Genomic DNA, 22,043 nt, shown 5'->3' with positions numbered 1-22,043 from the left:
TATTTATATATCAACTTTCCTATTTTAGTTTCTGTATCTTGTATCATAAAAATAATTATTATTTTGTCATTAATTTATAAATGTATTACATTGGATTTATAAATTAATATTGTATGTAATATAGCTGTAAATATGTATTTACACAAAACTCACAAGTGTTAACAACAGAATAATGCACTTTTCTGATAAACGTTATCTTCATCACCATTCCCTTCCATCCCTTATATTCTGCCCTTGAGTTGGAAGTCGATACTTATCCAGCAAGGCCTCGATTTATGCTACTCTTTGCCTTGAAGGATTTGTTTCTGTAATATTTTTTTTAGATTTTCTTTTTTTAATTGGATATTTTCTTTATTTACATTACAAATGTTATCCCCTTTCCAGCCTTTATGAGGGTACTTCCCCACCCACCCACCTACCCACCTACCCACCTTCCTGCCCTGGCATTCCCCTACACTGGAGCATTGAACCCCCTCAGGCCCAAGGGCCACTCCTCCCACTTACGTCTAACAAGGCTGTGCTCTGCCATATATGCAGCTGGAGCTCCATGGGTACTCTTTGGTTGGTGTGTAATAAATATTTATTGAAAGTTTGGCACATGTGAAGCATAATGCTTAGAACCATCTTCCCTGTAGACAAGTAATCGCTTCCTTTTCAGAGGGCCCCAGGCTCTGAGTTCCACCCTCTCATCACCTCGCCACCCCATTATATAGTTCACACTTCTCCCTCACCAGGAGGGACAGCTTCTTACGCCAGAGGCTACAGCTTGTGCATCTCTGTATCCCAGTCTCTGGCACGCTGCCCAAAAGACAGTAGGAACTCAATTAATGTTGATGAATGAGTTAATATATGAATGGTGATAGCCTGGTGTCTGGTACACCAGAGGTGGCCAATAAATACTGGTTGAAATGAAATTAAATTCAAAGTACACAGGTCAAGAGACAAGGGCAGAGAGAGGCAAGGAGGAGGGGTTGCTGAAGACTGTCAAAAGATACCAAGATCAAAGGAAGTGGTCACTGGGGGCTGGGGTGAAGGAAAATATTGGATTTGATAAAAAGGAAGTTAATGGGGTCTGGAGAGACAGCTTAGTCATTAAGATCACTTGTGCTCCTGCAGAGGACTTGGATTTCTTTCTTAGTATCCACATGGTGTTCATGACCATCTAAACTCCAGTTCCAAGGGCCCTGCCACCCTCTTGTGATAAAATAAGTGAATCTTTTTAAAAAGGAAATTAATATTAAAACCTAGAATAAATGGCCATTGAAAATTTTATCACAATTTAGTTATTATTGAAGTGTTCATGACAACTCTTATATTTTAAAGATTTCTTTATTTCATTTTATGTGCCTACTGTACATCATGTGTATATCTAGTGCCTATGGAGGTCAGAAGAGGACATTAGGTCCCTGGAAATGGAGTTACCAACAGCTGTGAGCTGCCAGGTGGGTGTCAGGGACCAAATCTTGGTCCTCTACATGAGCATCAAGTGTTCTTAACCACTGAGAGATCTCTCCAGTCTCATAAGTCTTGAAATCTAGTTATTGGGTGGGTACTGTGAGAGGATGGCAAGATGGGTTAATCGGTAAATGTGTTTGCTGCCATGTCTGAAATCCTGAGTTGAGTTTTTTAACCCTGTTAAAAAATGCAGTAAAATCTAGTTACCAGGTAAATGCCTTTGAGCCCTGCATGTGTGCTATGCTACAGTCTTTACTACCTAGTTAAAAATACCCATACATCAACTACTAGAGCTTAAAGGGTTTAAAGACCTCATTCACACTTGAATATCAGGCTTAACTGCACGATTTTCTTCCTATGAAAGACTTGAGACCATTAGTTAGTTAAGGGGTTGTCATCTTTGCTACCATCTCCCTCTAGTCATTCACTGAGCAAGTATTTACTATGCTGCCTATTCTTTAGTAGTGCTTCAACATCCATTTAGAAAGTTTGCTTTTAAGAATTGTTTTGGGAGAACTGGGGGTAGCAACCAGAAAGTCCCAGATGACAGGAAAGCAAGAGCTTCCCAGGACCCCACGGGGATTACATTAGCTGAAATACCCCACAAAAGGGAGGAAGAATCTGTCGAAACCATATCTAGAGGTTAGGCATGCCCTCCCCCCAACCATCTCTAAAATTTTAACCCAGAATTGCTCCTGTCTAAAGGAAATATAGGGACAAAGAGTGGAGCAGAGACTGAAGGAAAGGCCATCCAGAGACTGTCCCACCTGGGGATCCATCCCACATGCAGACACTAAAACCAGACGATACTGCTGATGTCAAGAAGTACTTGCTGACAGGAGCCTGATACAGCTGTCTCTTGAGAGGGTCTGTCAGATCCTGAACCATACAGATGTGGATGCTCGCAGCCAACCATTGGACTGAGCACAGGGACCCCAATGAAGGAGTTAGGGGAAAAACTGAAGGAGCTGAAGGGGCCTTATCTGGCATCAGTGGGAGGGGAGGCCCTTGGTCCTGTGAAAGCTTGATACTCCAGTGTAGAGGAATGCTAGGGCAGTGAGTCAGAAGTGGGTGGGTGGGGGAGCACTCTCATAGAAGCAGGGTAAGGGGGGGATGGGGTAGGGGGTTTGGAGAGGGGAAACTGGGAAAGAGGATAACATTTGAAATGTAAATAAATAAGATATCCAATTAAAAAAAATTATTTTGTTTCTTGGCAGATCCCTGGTTGTCCTGGAACTCACTTTGTAGGTCAGGCTAGCCTTGAACTCACAGAGATCTGCCTGCCTCTGCATTCTTTTGGGACTCTTAAATCCTCTGGGCCATGGTGACAAATGCCTTTAATCCCAGTACTCTAGAGACAGAGGCAGGTAGATCTCTGTGAGCTTGAGGCCAGCCTGGCCTAGAGAGTAAGATCAAAGACAACCAGGGGTACATAGAGAAATTCTTTTCTCAAAAAACCAGAAGACTCTTAATCCTATATTTGCCTGGACTCCCAGGGCAGCTGAATTCGGAACTTCCATCTAAGAGGCATTTAGAATTCTCCATCAGTTGCTGCTTCCAGATACAGCATGAATATAGGCATCCAGGTTATCTCCTGGGAACAGAACTGTTCTCCAGCACATGTTCTAGGGAATTCAGGTTTACATCCTGTAGCCAAATGAGTTCAGGGTTTCTTTACTGCAGGATTTTCTGGGTTTTATATGCAAAACTACATGACAGGAAGGTAGATGTTTGAATGACATGGTATAAAATGCTTTCTAAAGTAATTTAACTTTTTATTGGGTTTATCTTGGGTATATATATATAACCTGGGGGAGGTGACCTGAAGGAGATACCTGAAGTATGAGCAGGAGTTCACCTTATGGTGAGGGTGACAGACACATGACCTGAAATGGGAGTGCTATGTGAGCCAGGAAGTAGGCCAGTGGGGTAGATGGAGAGCATTGTGAGGCTAGAGTGGTTACAGAGGTCACACTACATGGGGGGTGGGGGCTGGAGGAGCCTTATATTGAAAATTCATGTCTTTATCTGAAGATGTATAGAAGCCACTAGATTTGTGTTTTAGAAAGATCATTTAAACTGCTAGACCAAGAACCTATTAGCAGAGTGCCTTAGGGCCAAATGAGCTGTTTGGAAGGTTGTAGAAGTGATTCATTGAACAACAAAAAAAGGGGGGGCTGTACTAGGAGAGATGCTAAAAAGAACTCCCTCATGTGTCTAGATAAAGTCCTTTGTTGAAAAAGCAGCCAAGCCCACATAGAACCAATATCTATATGTTAATTCACAGATACCCTCCTACTTCCCCAGAAAGTTCTCTCTGTTCCTGAAAGATTGGATGGGAAGGAAGTGATCTGTTCCCCTCTCAGTTCATCCAAACAAAGTACTGTGCAGAAACACTTGCTCCAGGCTCTAGAGTATCTGCCATTTTGATCCAAAGAGAGCTCAAGAACTTTCTAATCTAATACCCATCTTTAACCATGTTCTCTGGGGCACAGCCTTTACTCATATGACTACGAATTTGTTTCCTGGATCTGGGAATTTCAATGCTGGGAGAAATCACAGAGGTACCACTGACTTCAACTATATGGAAGAATTCCTTCTCTATATCTAAAGAGATTTGAAATAAGAGTCAACTCTATCCACAACTACAGGGATGATTAGGCCTCTGGGTACTATTTGCTCATCCTCCTCCTGAACCTCTGAGGTCTGCCAACACATCTTACTATTCACCTCTAATAACTGCCCACATTCTTATTGTATACATACCCTCACAAAAGTTTTAATGCCAGAGTTACACAGTGAAAAATTTAGGGCTAGCACCTTAAAAAAAATTACTTACTCAGAATTCTATTTGATGCATTCTGCATAGACTGAACTGTTAGAATAAATATATGTAAGTCTTCTGGCTACCAGATTTGTGCTGAAGTTTTCTTTCTCTAATCATTTACATGGAGCTTATTTAACTTTGTATCAGTTCTAATATTTTAGAACTGGCTTAAATTTGTATAATTTGGAACCAGGTATATTATTATATACTGCATTCCTATATTCTCAGGACTAGGGAGACGGTGGTAAGGTGATTGATCATAAGTCACTGACCTGCCTAGACTAAAAAGCAACAGATTGTCTTAAGACAAACAGCAACAAAGAATTAAACTCTCAGTAATTTTAAGTATACCTGAGTTTGGCCTACAGGAGCAAATTCTGGGTAGAGATCATGTCATACAATTTTCTCCCTATATTTTCATTGCAATAGCACATAGAACATCTTAATGATTAGTTGTCTGATATGCAAGGATCTCTTAGCTGAAGCCTAAGCTTTTCACAGTTTTGTATTCCTTCTCCAGAATGCCAATGAACTTTAATACTAACAATGACGAAAAAGACACTTAAGAATATCCTTAAAGTAAAAAATTTGATGAAAATGAAATAAATCTAATGAAAAGACAGACCTATGTTCTGAAATGAAGAAAACTTTTCAAAATGTATCATATTTTTCTAAATTAATTCAGAGTTAATGAAAACGCAATTACAGACAGCTGTTCATAAGATTTTATGAATTGATTATAAAATTTATAAGAAAGAACAGAACTTAAGCAAATACCAGTGACAGTACTGGGGAAGTGATAAAGATTTTTAAAATAAGACATAAATTGTGGTAATTATAAAAGGTTAATACACTCAATCATGGATTAATTTATTAAATATAAATGTAATAGCCTGGGGGGGTGGCACACATATTTAATCCTAACATTCAAGAAGTAGAGGCAGGGGAATCGCTGAGTTTGAGGCCAGCCTGGTTTAAAGAGTGAATGCGAGGACAGCCAGAGCTACATAAATAAACCCTGTCTCAAAAACCAAAAACAAAACCAAAACCAAACCATAAATAAATAAATAAATAAATAAATAATAAATGCAAGCTTAAACTAAATGAAAAGATAACATATAAGTATAAAAACATATTTGCGGTCCATGCTCCGTCGGCCTTGGTCCGAGAGGTAGTCTCCAGAGGTGCTCACAGACACATAATGTCAATAGTCCGATCATCCGTCCATGCAAAATGGGTTGTGGGGAAGGTGATTGGTACAGCAATGGTAAAAACTGCTAAAGTAAGAGCAACCAGACTCGTGTTGGATCCCTACTTACTGAAGTACTTTAATAAGCGGAAAACCTACTTCGCTCACGATGCCCTTCAGCAGTGCAGCGTCGGGGACATCGTGCTCCTCAGAGCTTTGCCCGTCCCACGATCAAAGCATGTGAAACACGAACTGGCTGAGATCATCTTCAAAGTCGGCCGAGTTATCGACCCGGTCACTGGAAAGCCCTGTGCAGGAACCGCCTACCTAGAGAGCCCCCTCGTTTCAGAAGCCACTCCCCTCAGCGAAACTCCGGAAGAGCTCAAGGTCTCCTGAACCTAGGGAAGAAGGAGCCAGAGAGATTTCTCTCTATAGGTTTGCTCAATGGCTTTCATTACTGTCCAGTTTCTCTTGTGACATCAGACATAGTAAGCGAAGTAAAGAGCTTAGTGTTCCACAAGGGTCTGCATCCTTTTTCAGATTCTCTGAACAGAACTTCCTGATTACTCCATGTGCCTAAGTGTACTGCATCATTCTGTAAGCTCACTGTCTTAGATCATGTGTATCGTTTCCTTTGTTTTACTTCACTCAAAGAAATCTTGGACTTAGCACCTTTATTTTAAAAGGAGAAAACCTTTTGATAATGACATAAAAGATTAAACTTAGTTTTGATAGCTTAATTTTTCAAAAGGTATTATGTGTGTCCACGATGCCTGTGTGGGCACAGACATGCCCCCGAATACTGTGTGAGCCAGAGGACAGCTTTGCGGAGTCTACGCTCCCTTCACTCTTACAGGGTTTCCAGGTATCACACTCAGATGGCCAGGTTTGCACAGCTAGCACCTGCATCCGCTGAACATCCTGCTGGCACAGAGTTTAAATGGTTCATATTCAAAGTAAGTTAAATTTGGGCTGTTTTGCTGTATTTTTGGAGACAGGATTTTTCTGTATGGCCTTGGCTGTCCTGGAACTTGCTCTGTAGACCAGGCTGGTCTCCAAATCACAGAGATCTACCTGCCTCTGCCTCTGAAGTGGTGGGATTAAAGGTGTTCGCCACCAATGCTGCTAGTAAATTTAATTTTTTCCCCTCTGATTTCACCAACTCCCAAGGGGAAATGTTTTAAATGCTGTAAAGATTTTTACTGCAGAAACTTTGGCCTATATATTTCATTTTTTCTGACTCCTAAGGAGACTTGGGGTATATTTCAACTTGAGCTAATATTTATGTTATATGTGTGTTTCTTTGTTTAGTTGTTTTGAAATTGTGCCTCAGTATATAAAGCCCAGGTGAGCCTTGAATTTTTAGTCCTACCTCATGCTCCAGGTAGCTGGGATTAGTAGGTGTGTGGCATAGGGCCTAGTTAATAGAAGATATTAGTAATAAGCACAGGCACTCATGGATCATCAGGACGAAAGTGGAGAGGGACCCATAGGTGCCCTCATAACAGATAGGACCCATGGAGGGTGAGCGGCAAGAGACCAGATAAGGGAAAGGGGAATGAAGGAAGACTCTGCAGACTAGTAAATGGTGGGTATGGAGAAGGCAGTTCAAGCAGAGGCAAAAGTGTGAAGTCCTGAGTAATAACATGGCTAGTGAAGCTGGAGAGATGGCCCAGTGGTTAGGAACTCTTGGGGTCTAGGAATCACCTCATAAACCACGCAAACACAGATCTCAGACAAGGATAGTTTATTGAGCATATGCCTCAGGGCCACAGTCCAGATTCGGGAACTGAACTGTGACCCCAAGTTAAGATCCTACAGGGTTTTTAAGCCCAATAACCACAGCCAAGTTATTTTACCAATCAGGATTTAGGAATAGGGGGTTTCCTTAGGAACATGTCTTCGTTGTATACGTACCTGTTTCCATTGGTTGGGGTATTCAACTGTGGCAGGAGAATTGCCTTGTTTAATACTCATATTCTGATGTGTCTACCAGGATGGGACTTGTCTAACATTCCTGTCTTAACTTGCCATCCAGGTTGTCAGTTTCCCATGTACATGTCTCTTTCTGCCAAGTAGGATGTCAGTTCCCAGAGAGGTCTTGGGAACTTAAACTTTACTGAACCGCTACTCAAAATGGAAGTCTTATTCCAAATAGTTTCTTATATTGGTAAAAAAAAAAAAAAAAAAAAAAATATTTGCTACATATGAACCCTGCAAAGAATTAGAATCAAGAATATATGAAAACTTCAATACGTGTAAGATACAACTTAACAGATGAGCAAAAGATATGAAATATATGAAGATGAAGAAATATATACAGATGTAAACTTAACAGAGTTAAGACTGAATATCTAGTAGTAGTCAGAGAAATAAAACACCAAAACCACAGAGAGAACTAATTTTATACTCATTTGTTTGGTTAAAAAATGATATAGAGGCTGGAGGGATGGCTCAGTCATTCAAAGTACTGGCTGCTCTTCCAGAAGACCCGGGTTTAGTTCCTACACCCACATAACAGTTCACAAGTGACACAGACTCCAGTTCTAGAGTATCTAATGTCCTTTTCTGGCTTCCATGGACACTGCATGCATGTGTTGCATGGGCATACATGCAGCTAAAATAGCCATACACATAAAATAAAATTAAATAATATTTTAAAGTTATAATGCCAGTTGTATGGATCAATAAGATTGAGATCATTTTAAAAATCAATTTGGGGCTGGAGAGATGGCTCAGTGGTTAAGAGCACTGGCTGCTCTTCCAGAGGTCCTGAGTTCAATTCCCAGCAACCACATGGTGGCTCACAACCATCTGTAATGGGATCTGATGCCCTCTTCTGATGTGTGTGAAGACAGCTAAAGTGTACTTATATAAATTAAATAAATAAATCTTTAAAAAAATCAATTTGATAGGGCTGGAGAGATGGCTCAGGAGTTAAGAGCACAGGCTGCTCTTCCATAGGGCCTGGGTTCAATTCCTAGCACCCAAATGGTAGTTCACAACTGTCTGCAACTCCTGTTCCAGGGGATCTGACACCCTTACACAGACATACACACAGTCAAATCACCAATGAACATAAAAATAAAATAAATTTTAAAAACTCAATTTGACATTGTATTGTTAAACTTAACATTCAATATTGTCTATCTGACTCTTCCTCTCCTCCTTAAACCACATCTGCCATCCTTTCTCCCAACCTCCCCTGCCCCCCCACACAGAAAACTTTAGGCTAAAAGTTAAACTTTAGTGATGACTCCTCATCTGAGCATTTCCTGCAGCCCACCTACCCAGGGGCTCAGTTTTTGACCATGTATGGATACAGTCCTCGCCTAGGGCTATAAGACCTCCTCCCTTTAGCCTAGGCTTGTGACTTCACTGACCTTCACCTCTCACAGAGATTGGAGAGCTGTTTCCTAATAAATATCTGCCTTTGTCTACTTTTAATCTGGTCTAATTCGGCCTATATCTTTGTCACCTAGGAGATTAAAAAAGCCTGTTGTCTCAGACCCCAGGGCTTTATTATGTAGCCCAGACTAGCCTGTAACTTACTATTGTAGACCAGGCTGGACTTGAACTCATATAGGTCTGCCTAATTCTCCTTAGTGAGTGCTGGGATAACAATCATGTGCCATCACAGCTTATTCAACATACTCTTTAACCCAGTAATTCCACCATGTATTCCCCACCCTTCATCTCCTCAGTCTACTCTAGAGAATAAGATTATCGTCATAGTTTCACTGCTCATAATAGAAAACAAAACAAGATGTCTGGAAGAAGATACCAGCTGAGCTGCCTAGAAGAAGCTCAAGCCAACCTAGCTACCTGGAAAGAAAACTCCCCAACCTGTTGTGTACTGGGCTTTTGCTGACACAGTTATCTTTGAGTCATTTCTGTTTCTATAGTTAACTCTTCACCCATATTTCTGTAAGGAATGCCAGTAAAACTCATTGATTCACCAAACTGGACTTGGCTGGTATCTATACTTTGCTTTGTAATTGGTTCTCTATCCAAGGAAAGTAGACATTTGTTCATGTATCCTCAGTAAGTGTCACACCACACATTTACATAGCACTCACTGTGTGGCAAATACTGTTTCTAAGCTCTTTATATGTTCTAACCCATTTAATCTCAATGAGAAGATTCCATTTAAATTCTTTGATAATCTTTATTTGATAGATAATTAAATACCAAAGTCCAGAGGTACTGATAGTAACTCCCTTCCAAGGCCCACAGCATAGCTGACATTAATCCAAACTGGCTGGTTTATGGTCTTTATCACTGCCATATAAGGTATATAAGTAAAGGATATAATTATAATAGGGTTTAGTCATGAAGAAGTTACAGCATAGTGTTTTTTTTTTACAACAACAGTAAGAGGATATATATGCAAAGCTTTGTAAGTATACTAAGACTCACTGACTTTTATATCATAAATGTGTAAGCTTTATGCTATCAGTTACATATATATTTTGAGACAAAATCTTTCTCTGTAGCCCAGCTTGAGTTAGAACTCATTATACAACCTAAGCTAGCCTCAAATTTTTAACCATCCTTCTGCCCCAGCCTGCCATATAAAAATCTGTCTTTAAAACTTTCCACAAACCACAAGCAAGTGGTTTATAATGCAAATTAGATTTCAACATGACTGATTGCTCATAGATAAAATATGTACTCTTCCTTGGTATCAGAGAAAACAAACCTTGGTGTCAAGAGACCACTCATTTTACTTTGGGAGATGAGACAGAGAATTTTAATCTACTATTATGGAAGGGAAAAAATATTCAGTCTTCAGCTTTAGGCCTTGTTGCATATACCAGGAAATTAAACAGCTCTCAATGTCTACAATAAATTCATATTGCAACCAAAATTGTGTGTATGTCTACAAATAAAACCCAGGAAGAATACATATGGAAAGAACATTGAAATTATACTGATATTTTTAATGTTGTGCATAAACTTTTGTTTTTTCCTTTCATATTTAGGACTAATTTTAAAGGAGATGGAAAAAACACTTTATAGAGAAAGCTATCAGTAACTTTTCCTTGGCTTTGAGTAGTGTAATTCCAATGGGCAAAATGGGCTACGAAAGCTTCTCAACACTATTTCTTGAATTTTGGCAGAGCACTAAAAGAACAGATTGACCAAGGTACTGCTATGGTGCTAGGGGAATTTGTAGCTATCTTAACTCTAGTCATAAACACTATGATTCTCCTCACTGAGGGCAGTTGCCCTCCTGGATCTGGCCACTGGTCACCTGGAGACAAGAGGAAAGCTTGGATTGCATCTCAACAACTTTACTGACAACACCCAAAGAAGAGTTTCAAGTCTTTGCCCTTTAAGCCATGAGTCATTTGTATCCTTTCTTGCCCTCTTCAAGGTACCCGTGTAAATACAAGTTGCTAAAACCTCACTTATACAGCTTAGTGCTTCAAAGAACACAAAGGAAATGAAAGCAGAATAAATCACTTAATCACATCAAGTCTTCTAAATGCTTGCTTTCTACTTCAATGAACATTTGTTTAAAGTCAAATACAAGCAGAATAAAAAGATTATACTTTTAATGCTTAGGTCATCATTCTGTTGTCATGGGCAAACATATGTAATAGGCTATATTTTGACCCTTATTGTCAAAAGGTGATGGCCTTTACTGTTAGCATTAAACTTACCAGTCCTCTTGGCTATAAGAAGGATATCAGTTCCCTTGGAAGCCTTCCTCACACTGTCTGATGTGAGAAAAGCAGCTTCTATGAAGCTCCCTGATGCTCTCAAAGGACAAGCCACTAAGCTGTTTGTCCTTTTTTCATCTCCTTCAGTTCTTTTTCTCTGTTCTAGTTTCTAGTTCTCAGTCTGGTTCCCTCAAGTTCCTGCCATTAGCTCTGGGAAACTATACTGACTGGTTCTTATCTTGCCTTTGCATCGGTGAGTCATTTGCATTAGTCAATTTAGGCTGAAAACAGTCACTCAAAGTTTTTCTGGATTGACTATTACACTGAATAATCAAGTTAAGGTTTAACTTCAATTCCTTTTTTTTGTAGTATTTATATAATCTTAAAACAGATGAACACACCTATGAAAAGTTCTTTATGCTTTTTTAGAGATCATGTGTACAACTATTTTATCTCCCAATATCCAAATTTTTATTTTTCAGTATCACTTTCACTAAAGAGAGCTATTCTTGTAGGAATGGTGGATTCCACATTTGAGGCAAAAAATGTATCAGACATGCCTGGAACAGAGTAATGGAGCAGGGGAGAATGGGGATAGGATTATAGACTTAAAGAAAAAAGACTGACATGATTTTACAATTGTTGAGACTCTGTGTTCAGAACATGGGGTGGTCTTCAGAAAATATTCTACTACTGTATATTTTTAAACTAAAATCCCACAAGGAAAAATTTCATTTACAATACCAAAAAGTCTCTTGCTAATTCCAGAACCACAGCCCTGACCCTAAGGGCAATCTCTATAACAATTTCAATAAAAATGTAAACATATATATGCAATCCATAATTTTTAAAACCACAATTGGTAGTTTATTACACACATTTTTCTCTGACTGATGGCATTTTATGTCAACAGTCTTTTAAACATTATTTTTGCAGGCCTGGAAAGATAATGGCTCACATGTTAAGAATACTTGCTGCTCTTACAGAGGACTATAGTTTGTTTCCCCAGGGGCCCAGGTTGGTGACTCACAATCCTGTAACTCCAGCTTCAGGGGCTCTATTACCCTCTCTAGCTTCTCTGGATATTAGAACATTAATATACATGCAGACATTCACATAAATATTTTTAAGACAAAGTCTTATTACATAGTCCTGGCTGGCCTAGTGTTCACTATATAGATAACTCTGGTCTTGAATTCACAAAGAGCTGCCTGCTTCTGACTTTCAAGTGGTAGGAATAAAGGGGTACACCATCATGCCCTGCTAAATCTTTAAAAATAATTTTTTTCCAGTACTAGGAACTGAACCTAGAGCTTCACTTAGATGTCCAAGGGTCCTGAACTGTGTCTCCAGATTTCTTTGGTGTAGGGGTGGTTTTAAGACAGAATCTCACCAAGTTACCAAGTTACTCAGGCTAATGAAGAATTTGTGATCCTTATCCTCAAGAGCGGCTGGGATGCAGGTGCTCCAAAAGCCACGTAACAGCTACTTTTAATATACAAGTATGTCGCTGGGTGGTGGTGGTGCATGCCTTTAATCCCAGCACTTGGGAGGCAGAGGCAGGTGGATTTCTGAGATCGAGGCCAGCCTGGTCTACAGAGTGAGTTCCAGGACAGCCAGGGCTACACAGAGAAACCCTGTCTCGAAAAACCAAAATAAATAAATAAATAAATAAATAAAATATATATATATACAAGTATGTCTATGCTTTATAGTGTTTTGGGGTTTATAACTTACATATTGGGCTTCTTTCCAATCTTTTTGATGTGACCAAGAGATTTTGGCCCAAATGTTTACCAATTTCAGGGTTATATATCAACAAAACAGTTGAAATAGGGTTAATCAGGTTGCTGTATCTAATCTTCAAGCAGCTTATAAATTTAGAATTCACGTTGTGGGGGTATTCTTATCACCTTGTAAAATGTGCTGTTTAAAACACATTCTCTGCTTAGTTAGTCTTAGAAGATATGAAAACCAAAATCTTTCTAATCTCTCCTAGATGCATTTTTGGGGAGACTGCAAAAAGCCTATTTCTCTTCACCAGGAGGTAAACACCAGTGGTAGACTACCCATCTAATCCCATGATCACCAGTATTACACAAGTTTACGAGACTGATACAGAATGCGTGGGGTCGCCGAGGTGGGGGGAGGGGTGGTGGTCAGGGAGGCGCTTAGATGTGAATCCCGGTTAAAGGAGTCAAGGGAGGTGGATATAGGAGGGGGCAAGGTGGCCATGTTACTGGATCCTAACATGGATTAATCGGAGTGCTGAGGTCCAAGAAACAAGATAAATGTAGTGTGCACACGGTGAGAAGCCTTACATATTAAAGCTAAGCACAGCTATGTTGCACAAATCTTTTATAAATGCAAGCCTTACACGGATTCACAGCATAAAACAGGAAGCAAAAAAGGTCTGCGAGTGGTCGGACCAGTCAGTAGGCCTGGAGCACAAGTCACTGCGGGCCCTAAGGCGGCCACTGAGACCGGCCAGGGCTCCGCGGCGCTGTTTCCTATGTCCGCGGGCGGGCAGTGACTCGGTACCGCCCAGGGCGTCAGCGTGACCCGAGGCTCAGTGAACCCTGAACTCGCCGCCCCAGCCAGCCGCACAGACCGGGGCAGGCGCTTTCTCGCGCACGGGGGTGGGGCTTTTTCAGGCAGCTAACTAAGATGGTGTCGGCTGGACTTCTCGGGACAGCTGCCTAAACGGACCGAGGGCCAGCGGCCGGAAGGACCACCGAGCCCATTGTCCCGCCCAGACAGGACAGTGCGGAGCCCGCAAGTTCCAGACTCGAAGGACCGAAGCACAGGCAAGTACGCCGTAGGACCTAACAAATGTTTAAGAGAACGCCGAAAGCGCGGGGAGGCGGGCCTGACTCACTGTCACCGTCTCGCGACAGCAAAGTGACGTCGCACAGCAAGCGCGTGGTCTAGTCTTTCACCTTCAGACGCCTCAGTTTATGGGCCTACTCCTTTAAGTGAGTGATGGACAGCGCTTTTATCCAATCATTTTCCTCGTCAACATCCAATCAGATTTAAACTTTCTTCAGCCGCCGGAGAAGTTGGAAGCCTGGGGTCGAAAGAGAGCGAGCGAGTGAGTGAGCGAGCTCTTTGTCTCTCGCGAGATCGAAGAGAACCAAGTTCTCAGGAAAAAACGCCTGAACTGATGGCCAGACTTCTCAAGTAGTGATTTAAAGGACGTGGCCACAAACCAATGAAAGGGAAGAGAAGGTGGGCTCGCTGCTTTCGCCGTGCTAGAAGTACCGTTACAGGGCAGACTTTTTGTCCAATCAACGCTTCTAGGCTTTGGGTCAGGTGACCATGAAGTGCGAGGGGCGGAGCTACAGCCTGGCGCGAGGAACCGTTAAGATAGACAACGAATATAACCAATGAGGTACTGGGATTAAGGCGTTGGGAACCCAATAACAGCGTCGGGGCGGGCGCCTTCCCCGAGCGCGGGGAGATGTAAAGACGGACAAATAGTTTTTCCAATGAGAAGGCTGAAGAGTGAATTAATTGACCAATGAGGTCTGCGGGGCGGGAGCCTTTGCCGCGGCGGAGTCCAAGATGGCGGCGTGCGAGTCCGCTGTGTGAAACGAGCGCGGGGTGGCGGGTTAGTCAGCTCCGCAGAGACGACCTCCGGCGACCCTCAACAATGAAAGGAAAGGAGCGCTCGCCAGTCAAGCCCAAGCGCTCCCGTGGTGGTGAGGACTCCAGTTCTCGTGGGGAACGGAGCAAGAAGTTAGGGGGCTCTGGCGGCAGCAATGGGAGCAGCAGCGGGAAGACGGACAGCGGCGGGTCGCGGCGGAGCCTTCATCTGGACAAGTCCAGCAGCCGAGGCGGCAGCCGCGAGTATGATACTGGTGGGGGCAGCTCCAGTAGCCGCTTGCATAGTTATAGCTCCCCAAGCACCAAAAATTCCTCAGGCGGGGGCGAGTCGCGCAGCAGCTCCCGGGGTGGAGGCGGGGAGTCACGTTCCTCAGGGGCCGCCTCCTCAGCGCCTGGCGGCGGGGACAGCGTGGAGTACAAGACCCTGAAGATAAGCGAATTGGGGTCCCAGCTGAGTGACGAAGCGGTGGAGGACGGACTGTTTCACGAGTTCAAACGCTTCGGTGATGTAAGTGTCAAAATCAGTCATCTCTCAGGTTCTGGCAGCGGGGATGAGCGGGTAGCCTTTGTGAACTTCCGGAGGCCAGAGGACGCGAGGGCGGCCAAGCATGCCAGAGGCCGCCTGGTGCTCTATGACCGGCCTCTGAAGATAGAAGCCGTATATGTGAGCCGGCGCCGCAGCCGCTCCCCGTTAGACAAAGATACTTACGCTCCGTCGTCCAGCGTGGTCGGAACCTCTGTAGGTAGCCACAGGCACGCCCCTGGAGGAGGTGGAGGTCAGAGATCGCTTTCTCCTGGTGGTGCTGCTTTGGGATACAGAGACTACCGGTTGCAGCAGTTGGCTCTTGGCCGCCTGCCTCCTCCACCCCCGCCACCATTGCCCCGAGAGCTAGAAAGAGAACGAGACTATCCGTTCTATGACAGAGTGCGTCCGGCGTATAGTCTTGAGCCGAGGGTGGGAGCTGGAGCAGGTGCTGCTCCTTTCCGAGAAGTGGATGAGATATCACCTGAGGATGATCAGCGTGCCAACCGGACACTTTTCTTGGGTAACTTAGATATCACTGTGACAGAAAATGATCTCAGAAGGGCTTTTGATCGTTTTGGAGTCATCACAGAAGTGGACATTAAAAGGCCTTCTCGTGGCCAGACCAGTACCTATGGCTTTCTCAAATTTGAGAATCTAGACATGTCTCACAGGGCCAAACTAGCAATGTCTGGCAAAATTATAATTCGGAATCCAATCAAGATTGGTTATGGTAAAGCCACACCCACTACCCGACTTTGGGTGGGTGGTCTGGGACCTTGGGTGCCTCTTGCTGCCCTGGCACGAGAGTTTGATCGATTTGGCACCATTCGAACCATAGACTACCGAAAAGGTGACAGTTGGGCATATATACAGTATGAAAGCTTGGATGCAGCTCATGCTGCCTGGACCCATATGCGTGGATTCCCACTTGGTGGCCCAGATCGTCGCCTTAGGGTAGACTTTGCAGACACAGAACATCGTTACCAGCAGCAATATCTTCAGCCTCTGCCCTTGACTCATTATGAACTAGTGACAGATACTTTTGGACATCGAGCACCTGACCCTTTAAGGAGTGCTCGGGACAGGACACCACCCTTACTATACAGAGATCGTGATAGGGACCTTTATCCTGATTCTGATTGGGTGCCACCACCACCTCCTGTTCGAGAACGCAGTGCTCGTGCTGCAACTAGTGCGGTCACTGCTTATGAGCCACTGGATAGCTTGGATCGAAGGAGGGATAGCTGGTCATTGGACAGGGACAGAAGTGATCGGGATTTGCCCAGCAGCAGGGACCAGCCAAGGAAGCGAAGGCTGCCTGAGGAAAGTGGAGGACGGCATCTTGATAGATCACCTGAGAGTGACCGGCCTCGAAAACAGCGTCACTGCACTCCTTCTCCTGACCGAAGTCCAGAACTGAGCAGTAACAGAGATCGGTATAACAGTGACAATGATCGATCATCTCGTCTTCTACTCTTGGAAAGGCCTTCCCCAATCAGAGATAGACGGAGCAGTTTGGAGAAGAGCCAGAGTGACAAGCGAGACCGTAAAAACTCTGCATCAGCTGAACGGGATAGGAAGCACCGGACAGCTGCTCCCACAGAGGGAAAAAACCCTCTGAAAAAGGAAGACCGATCTGATAGCAATGCACCCAGTGCCAGCACTTCTTCATCAAAGCAGAAGCCACCTTCCCAGAAACAGGATGGAGGGACAGCTCCTGTGGCAGCATCCTCTCCCAAACTCTGTTTGGCTTGGCAGGGCATGCTTCTACTGAAGAACAGCAACTTCCCTTCCAACATGCATCTATTGCAGGGTGACCTCCAAGTTGCTAGCAGTCTACTTGTGGAGGGTTCAACTGGAGGCAAAGTAGCCCAGCTCAAGATCACTCAGCGGCTCCGTTTGGACCAGCCCAAGTTGGATGAAGTAACTCGTCGCATCAAAGTGGCAGGGCCTAATGGTTATGCCATTCTCCTGGCTGTACCTGGAAGTTCTGACAGCCGATCCTCCTCTTCCTCAGCCACATCAGACACTGCCGCCTCTACTCAGAGGCCACTTAGGAACCTTGTGTCCTATTTAAAGCAAAAGCAGGCAGCTGGGGTGATCAGCCTCCCTGTGGGAGGCAATAAAGACAAGGAAAACACCGGGGTTCTTCATGCCTTCCCACCTTGTGAGTTCTCTCAGCAGTTCCTGGATTCTCCTGCCAAGGCACTGGCCAAATCAGAAGAAGATTACCTGGTCATGATCATTGTTCGTGGTGCGTCCTAAAGTCCATGTGTAACTTGTATTTACTACTTTGACATGGTTCCTTGTTTTGTGATGTGTAATGGGATACAGCATCAGATGAAAATTTCTTTCAATTAGTTTAGTTGTTTTTTTTAATATATATATTTTTGTAAACCTCCTTAAAATAGATATTGGGGCAGTTTAGTTATTAAGTGAAAGGGATGCCCTGAAGGTAGCAAGAAGATATATTTGCTTTGATTAGTTCTTACCCTTATAATTTTTCTTTTTCTTCAGGTTTTTTCATTTTGTTTCTTTTTCAATCTTGAGTTTTTTTTTTAAAAAATCCTCAAAATGATAAAACCCACAATTTTTAAAAATCATAATTTGGAGAAAAGAACCTTCTGATTATATCTACTCTGTATTGAAAATGATTTGATTGGTGCATAGATAATTTCTACTAGAAACATTGTGTGACTAAAATTTGATCAGGTGTTGCAAAGTCCAATTATTTTAATCAGGTGTTTGAGTATTTCTTTAAATACACAGTTTATTCCCAGAAAGTTTGCTTTAACATTTATATCATTAGTTAATGAGTTTTGTATCCCATGTTTGTAGCAGTAATTGGTAAAAGTTGAGGCTTGTGTTATAAACCATTTACATCTTAAAACTGGTATGCAAGAAATGAGTAAATGTTTTTAAAATGAGAATTTGTTGGTAAGTTAGGTGCACGATAGTGTTCTTATTGACTGAGAGGTGTAGCTAATACAGTTCTATTGTGCATACTTCAAAACCAAAAATGAAGTTTTTTTGTATCCACTTAAAAAATTTCTGGTTTCAGTAAGAGTTGTCTGAAGGCTTATAAGTAATCCTTTTATTTCCCCTAGTAAACATTAATCAAACGTCTAAATTACAACATTTTTTAAAAGGTTATTGTAAAATGCCCTCAATATATTTGAAGGAAATTCCTTCAGTTTTTTTTTTTTTCAAATGTTTAAACAAGAGTAGTGGCAGTACATTGGTGACAGTGTTTTGAATATCTTTGAAATTTAATGTTTGATATTTTGATTGCTGCTTGGCTGGAGAGGTTTGAAATGTCAGTGTTAGAAAACCTTTTTTTTTTTTTTTTTAATTTTGATTTTTCCATGTACCTGTAATTAACTTACCTGCGCAGTTCCCCCCACCCCCACAACAAGCCCTCTCCCCACAAAATAAAGAGCTGAGGATTTGACATCTGGTTTTTAATAAGGGCTTATGTTACTGTATAATAATTTTTTTTTTGTTTTGTTTTATGTGCCCTTCTACCACCTGTGATTTCTAAGGCCATTATTAAATACGATTTTCTTCCTCAATTTAAGTACTGAGGACTTCAACTAGGCACAGTATTTAGTCATGATTAGGAACTTGAGTTTTTAGATCATGGTCATTTTTCTATTCTGTGAACATGACTTACTCAAAGCCTTGCAGAGCCCAACTGTATTCTTTCTGTTATCAGAGCTCATAGATTTGAAATAGCATCAGTAATAGCCCAGAAAAAGGTCGCATAATTTTAGTTTTTCATTGTGATTATATAAAGCATGTCAGTATGAAGACCTCATCACTACATCATACTTTGTTTTTCACTATGTATTTATGATTTTTATTTTAATTTGGAGTTTTTTGAGAGAAAGAATGAACTAGGCTTCTGAGCACAAAGGTGTGCCTGTAGGAAAAATACTGAAATCTTCCAACTAAGACTTTGGGTGTCTTTTGCCTCCAAAAATGCAACACTTGTCGTGAGATAGACATCTATTTAGTTAGAAACTGATGCAAGTATAGTCTGTGTACATGGAGTTTAAGTTCAGTTTTTAGTTAGCTAGGTAGATTTTTTTCCAGTTTAAATAATTTCACTAGCCATTACTTTTTAGTATTCTTTTTTTGATAAGATAGTTGGGCAAATGATATTGCTGTTAGAGAGTGGTCTGTGACATCTAATTTTACTATTAATCAAATACGTTGTGATGGTTTGCTCCATGTTTATTTGAACCCTTAGCTGACACTGCTACATTTTATTAGATCTGATCAATTAGTGCTTCAGTATTTTTGAAACAGTGGCTTGATGCCATTCCTAAATGTATTATGTAAATTAGTTTGGTGCTTACCGATAAAGTGCCATCTTATTTGTGTTGCCTACTCTTGTGCAGGTTCATAATATTTGTCAATCAGCCACTTAAACCTTCAGAATTTGATTGACAGCAAAGTCTAAATTTATTTCTAATCTTATTAGCCATACCAGAATCCCATATTGGATATTTTAAAATTGTTAAAATTTTATTTTATGCATATGGGTGTTTTACCTGCATGTATGTCTGAGTACCACATGCTGGCTGCTCTCCCAGAGGACCCAGGTTTGGTTCCCAGCACCTAGTCCCATGGGATCCAACATGTTCCTCTGGGCTCCCTGAATGTTCATTTTAACAGCCTTTCTCCCCACCTCCCCCCCCCCCTTTTTTTTTTAGTTTAGTACTTTAATGTAACTTTTTTTTTAATCTTTTTCAGAAACTCAATTAAAATGAATAGAAAGAAAAATTTTTAAGTATGCTATTTATGTGTTAAATATACTGGTAAAAATAAGATTAAAACTTATGATCACAGCTTCAAAGTTTATGGAAAGTTAAGCAATCACTTAGCTTCTAGCAAATGGTTCTACTTAATTGTGGACTAGTGTTTGCTGGTTGTAATAGAGATTTTTCCTGTAAAGAATTTTTCATACAGAAACCTAAATTTTTAATGTGTATGTGTACACCATCAAACTGAGGGTAGTTTTCCTTTCAGAATTAACCTCTTAAAATGTACATCTTCTGGCTTCTATGAGCTTTTGTTATATTTTGAAGGTGGTAAATTTGTGACTGACTCACTTAGATCATTTGATACATAGCAGTAAAAGGTGTTTTTCAGAGTCAGTCATAGTTTATTTAAAAACTATGTTTTGGGCAAATGTTCACTGACTTTTTCTTTAATCTTTTTTTAAAAATTAAGTTAGCTTTTTTAGCTAAAGCTAAAATTGCTCATTTTTCAGGCACAGCTTGAACTGCAGTTTGTATCCATATAAGAACCATTTATCAAAACTTCTGTAGTAACAGAATTATGAGATCTTCTATTGAAGAGGGCCTTAATGACTTAAGTGAGAAAAAAAAAATGGAGACAATTTCTGAACTTTTTTTCCCCCTGTCTTTGTCACAAAGTCTGGTTTTGAAATAGGAGTAAGGTATGAGAACAAGAACCAGAGTTAGCCTTGTTACCTTTCTGGTTAAAGTGGTATCCTTAATGGTGGGAAATGGTTTCAGGTAACTGCAGTAAACTTTTAAGCTTGATGAAGAGTCTTAAGTGCATAACTTGAACAGAATTGAAAAGTATGAGTCCTGAAGTATTTTCTGACTGTTTAGCAAATTGTATGTGTGTCTTCTTAACAGAAAGTAACACCTACTGTCTTTGATAACATAGGTAAAGGTGGTCTGTAAATGGCTTTGTAGCTTTAACCCCATCTACCTAGTAATGGAGTAGTCTTTATTACTCCATATTAATCTGTTCCACTTTTTTAGTTATATTTAGAAGATATTGGTTAATTATAAATTTGCTTTTTCCTGAGCATTTGGCCATGCATTAGTCAGGTTTTTGTTTTGTTTTTTAGGATAAACAATATTTTCAGTTCCATAATCCTTGATAACAGTCTTTTAAAAAGTCAAACCCTATGTTATTTGTATATTCATATAGTAAATTTATTTCAAGGTTTGTGCCAGTGGATATTATTGGTGCTTTTTGAAGTTAAAGTGGACTATCCAGGAAGGTCTTGTTAATACTATGTTCATCTATAATGGCATAGGGGAAATATATATATTTTTAATACTGTAAACGTTTGTACTGAATAACCTTTTTTTCCCCCTCCCGCAAGCAAAACTGGTGAACAGCGGATGAAGATACGGAATTCAAAGCTCTAATGGACCTTTTTGAAGAGAAGTGGCTTATGTGGAGTTTACATGGGCCTCTGATGGAAGAAAGCTAATCTGTTTAGTATTTTGTGCATTTTACTAAAATGGCAGCTTAACATTGTGTATCTGCTATTGTGATGCCAATGCCGGTGTTTTAAGTGGAAAAATGACCTCTTTGCTTTGTGCTGTGTACACAAGATTTCTGGAAAAGTAAAGAAAAACCCTTTTTATGGCTCACACAGCTTAAAAGTAGCTGTCACTCAAACATGGGCTCACAGTTGAGCTGCTTTTGTTTTATTCTAAATAAATTGTTTCTTTTGAGGAAAATGTTTTTCTGCCTGGAAGTGAATTGACGGCAAACCTTGACCCCTTTGTTTGCAGCGGAGGGGGTACTTGCTGCTGCTCAGATCTTGTATGTTTTGAGCAAGAAGCAGGGAGATCATCAATTTCATTTTGACTATCACGGTGTGTCAATTCTGAAGGATCATAGTGTTACAGTGACCCCCCTTTGTTTGCAGTGAAGGGGATCCTTTGCTTCTCAGTCCTCAACACGATGAGGGTGCTGTTTGCTGGCATGCAAGAA

General features: G+C 41.3%; 1 protein-coding gene and 1 pseudogene across 1 annotated transcript; both read left to right on the top strand.

Moving 5' to 3' along the window:
• Window positions 1-5,451: 5,451 nt before the first annotated feature.
• LOC114612439 lies at window positions 5,452-6,211 on the top strand (annotated as a pseudogene).
• A 7,583-nt stretch (window positions 6,212-13,794) lies between these two features.
• Rbm15 (RNA binding motif protein 15) lies at window positions 13,795-21,787 on the top strand. Its single transcript, XM_028757407.1, has 2 exons — window positions 13,795-17,526; window positions 21,424-21,787. Exons 1-2 carry the CDS (start codon window positions 14,661-14,663, stop codon window positions 21,444-21,446), a joined length of 2,889 nt encoding a protein of 962 aa, XP_028613240.1. The 5' UTR covers window positions 13,795-14,660; the 3' UTR covers window positions 21,447-21,787.
• Window positions 21,788-22,043: the final 256 nt, after the last annotated feature.

Source organism: Grammomys surdaster, unplaced genomic scaffold, assembly GCF_004785775.1.
Source record: "Grammomys surdaster isolate TR1022 unplaced genomic scaffold, NIH_TR_1.0 126158, whole genome shotgun sequence".
NCBI lineage: Eukaryota > Metazoa > Chordata > Mammalia > Rodentia > Muridae > Grammomys > Grammomys surdaster.
This window is presented reverse-complemented; position numbering and strand designations above follow the sequence as displayed.

What these genes read in the sequence shown, in the direction of transcription:
- Rbm15 (XM_028757407.1), top strand. Translation starts at nt 14,661, where the DNA reads ATGAGGTCTGCGGGGCGGGAGCCTTTGCCGCGGCGGAGTCCAAGATGG. An exon ending in GGTCATGATCATTGTTCGTG is followed by an intron (nt 17,527 to 21,423) that starts GTGCGTCCTAAA and finishes CCCTCCCGCAAG; the next exon opens with CAAAACTGGTGAACAGCGGA.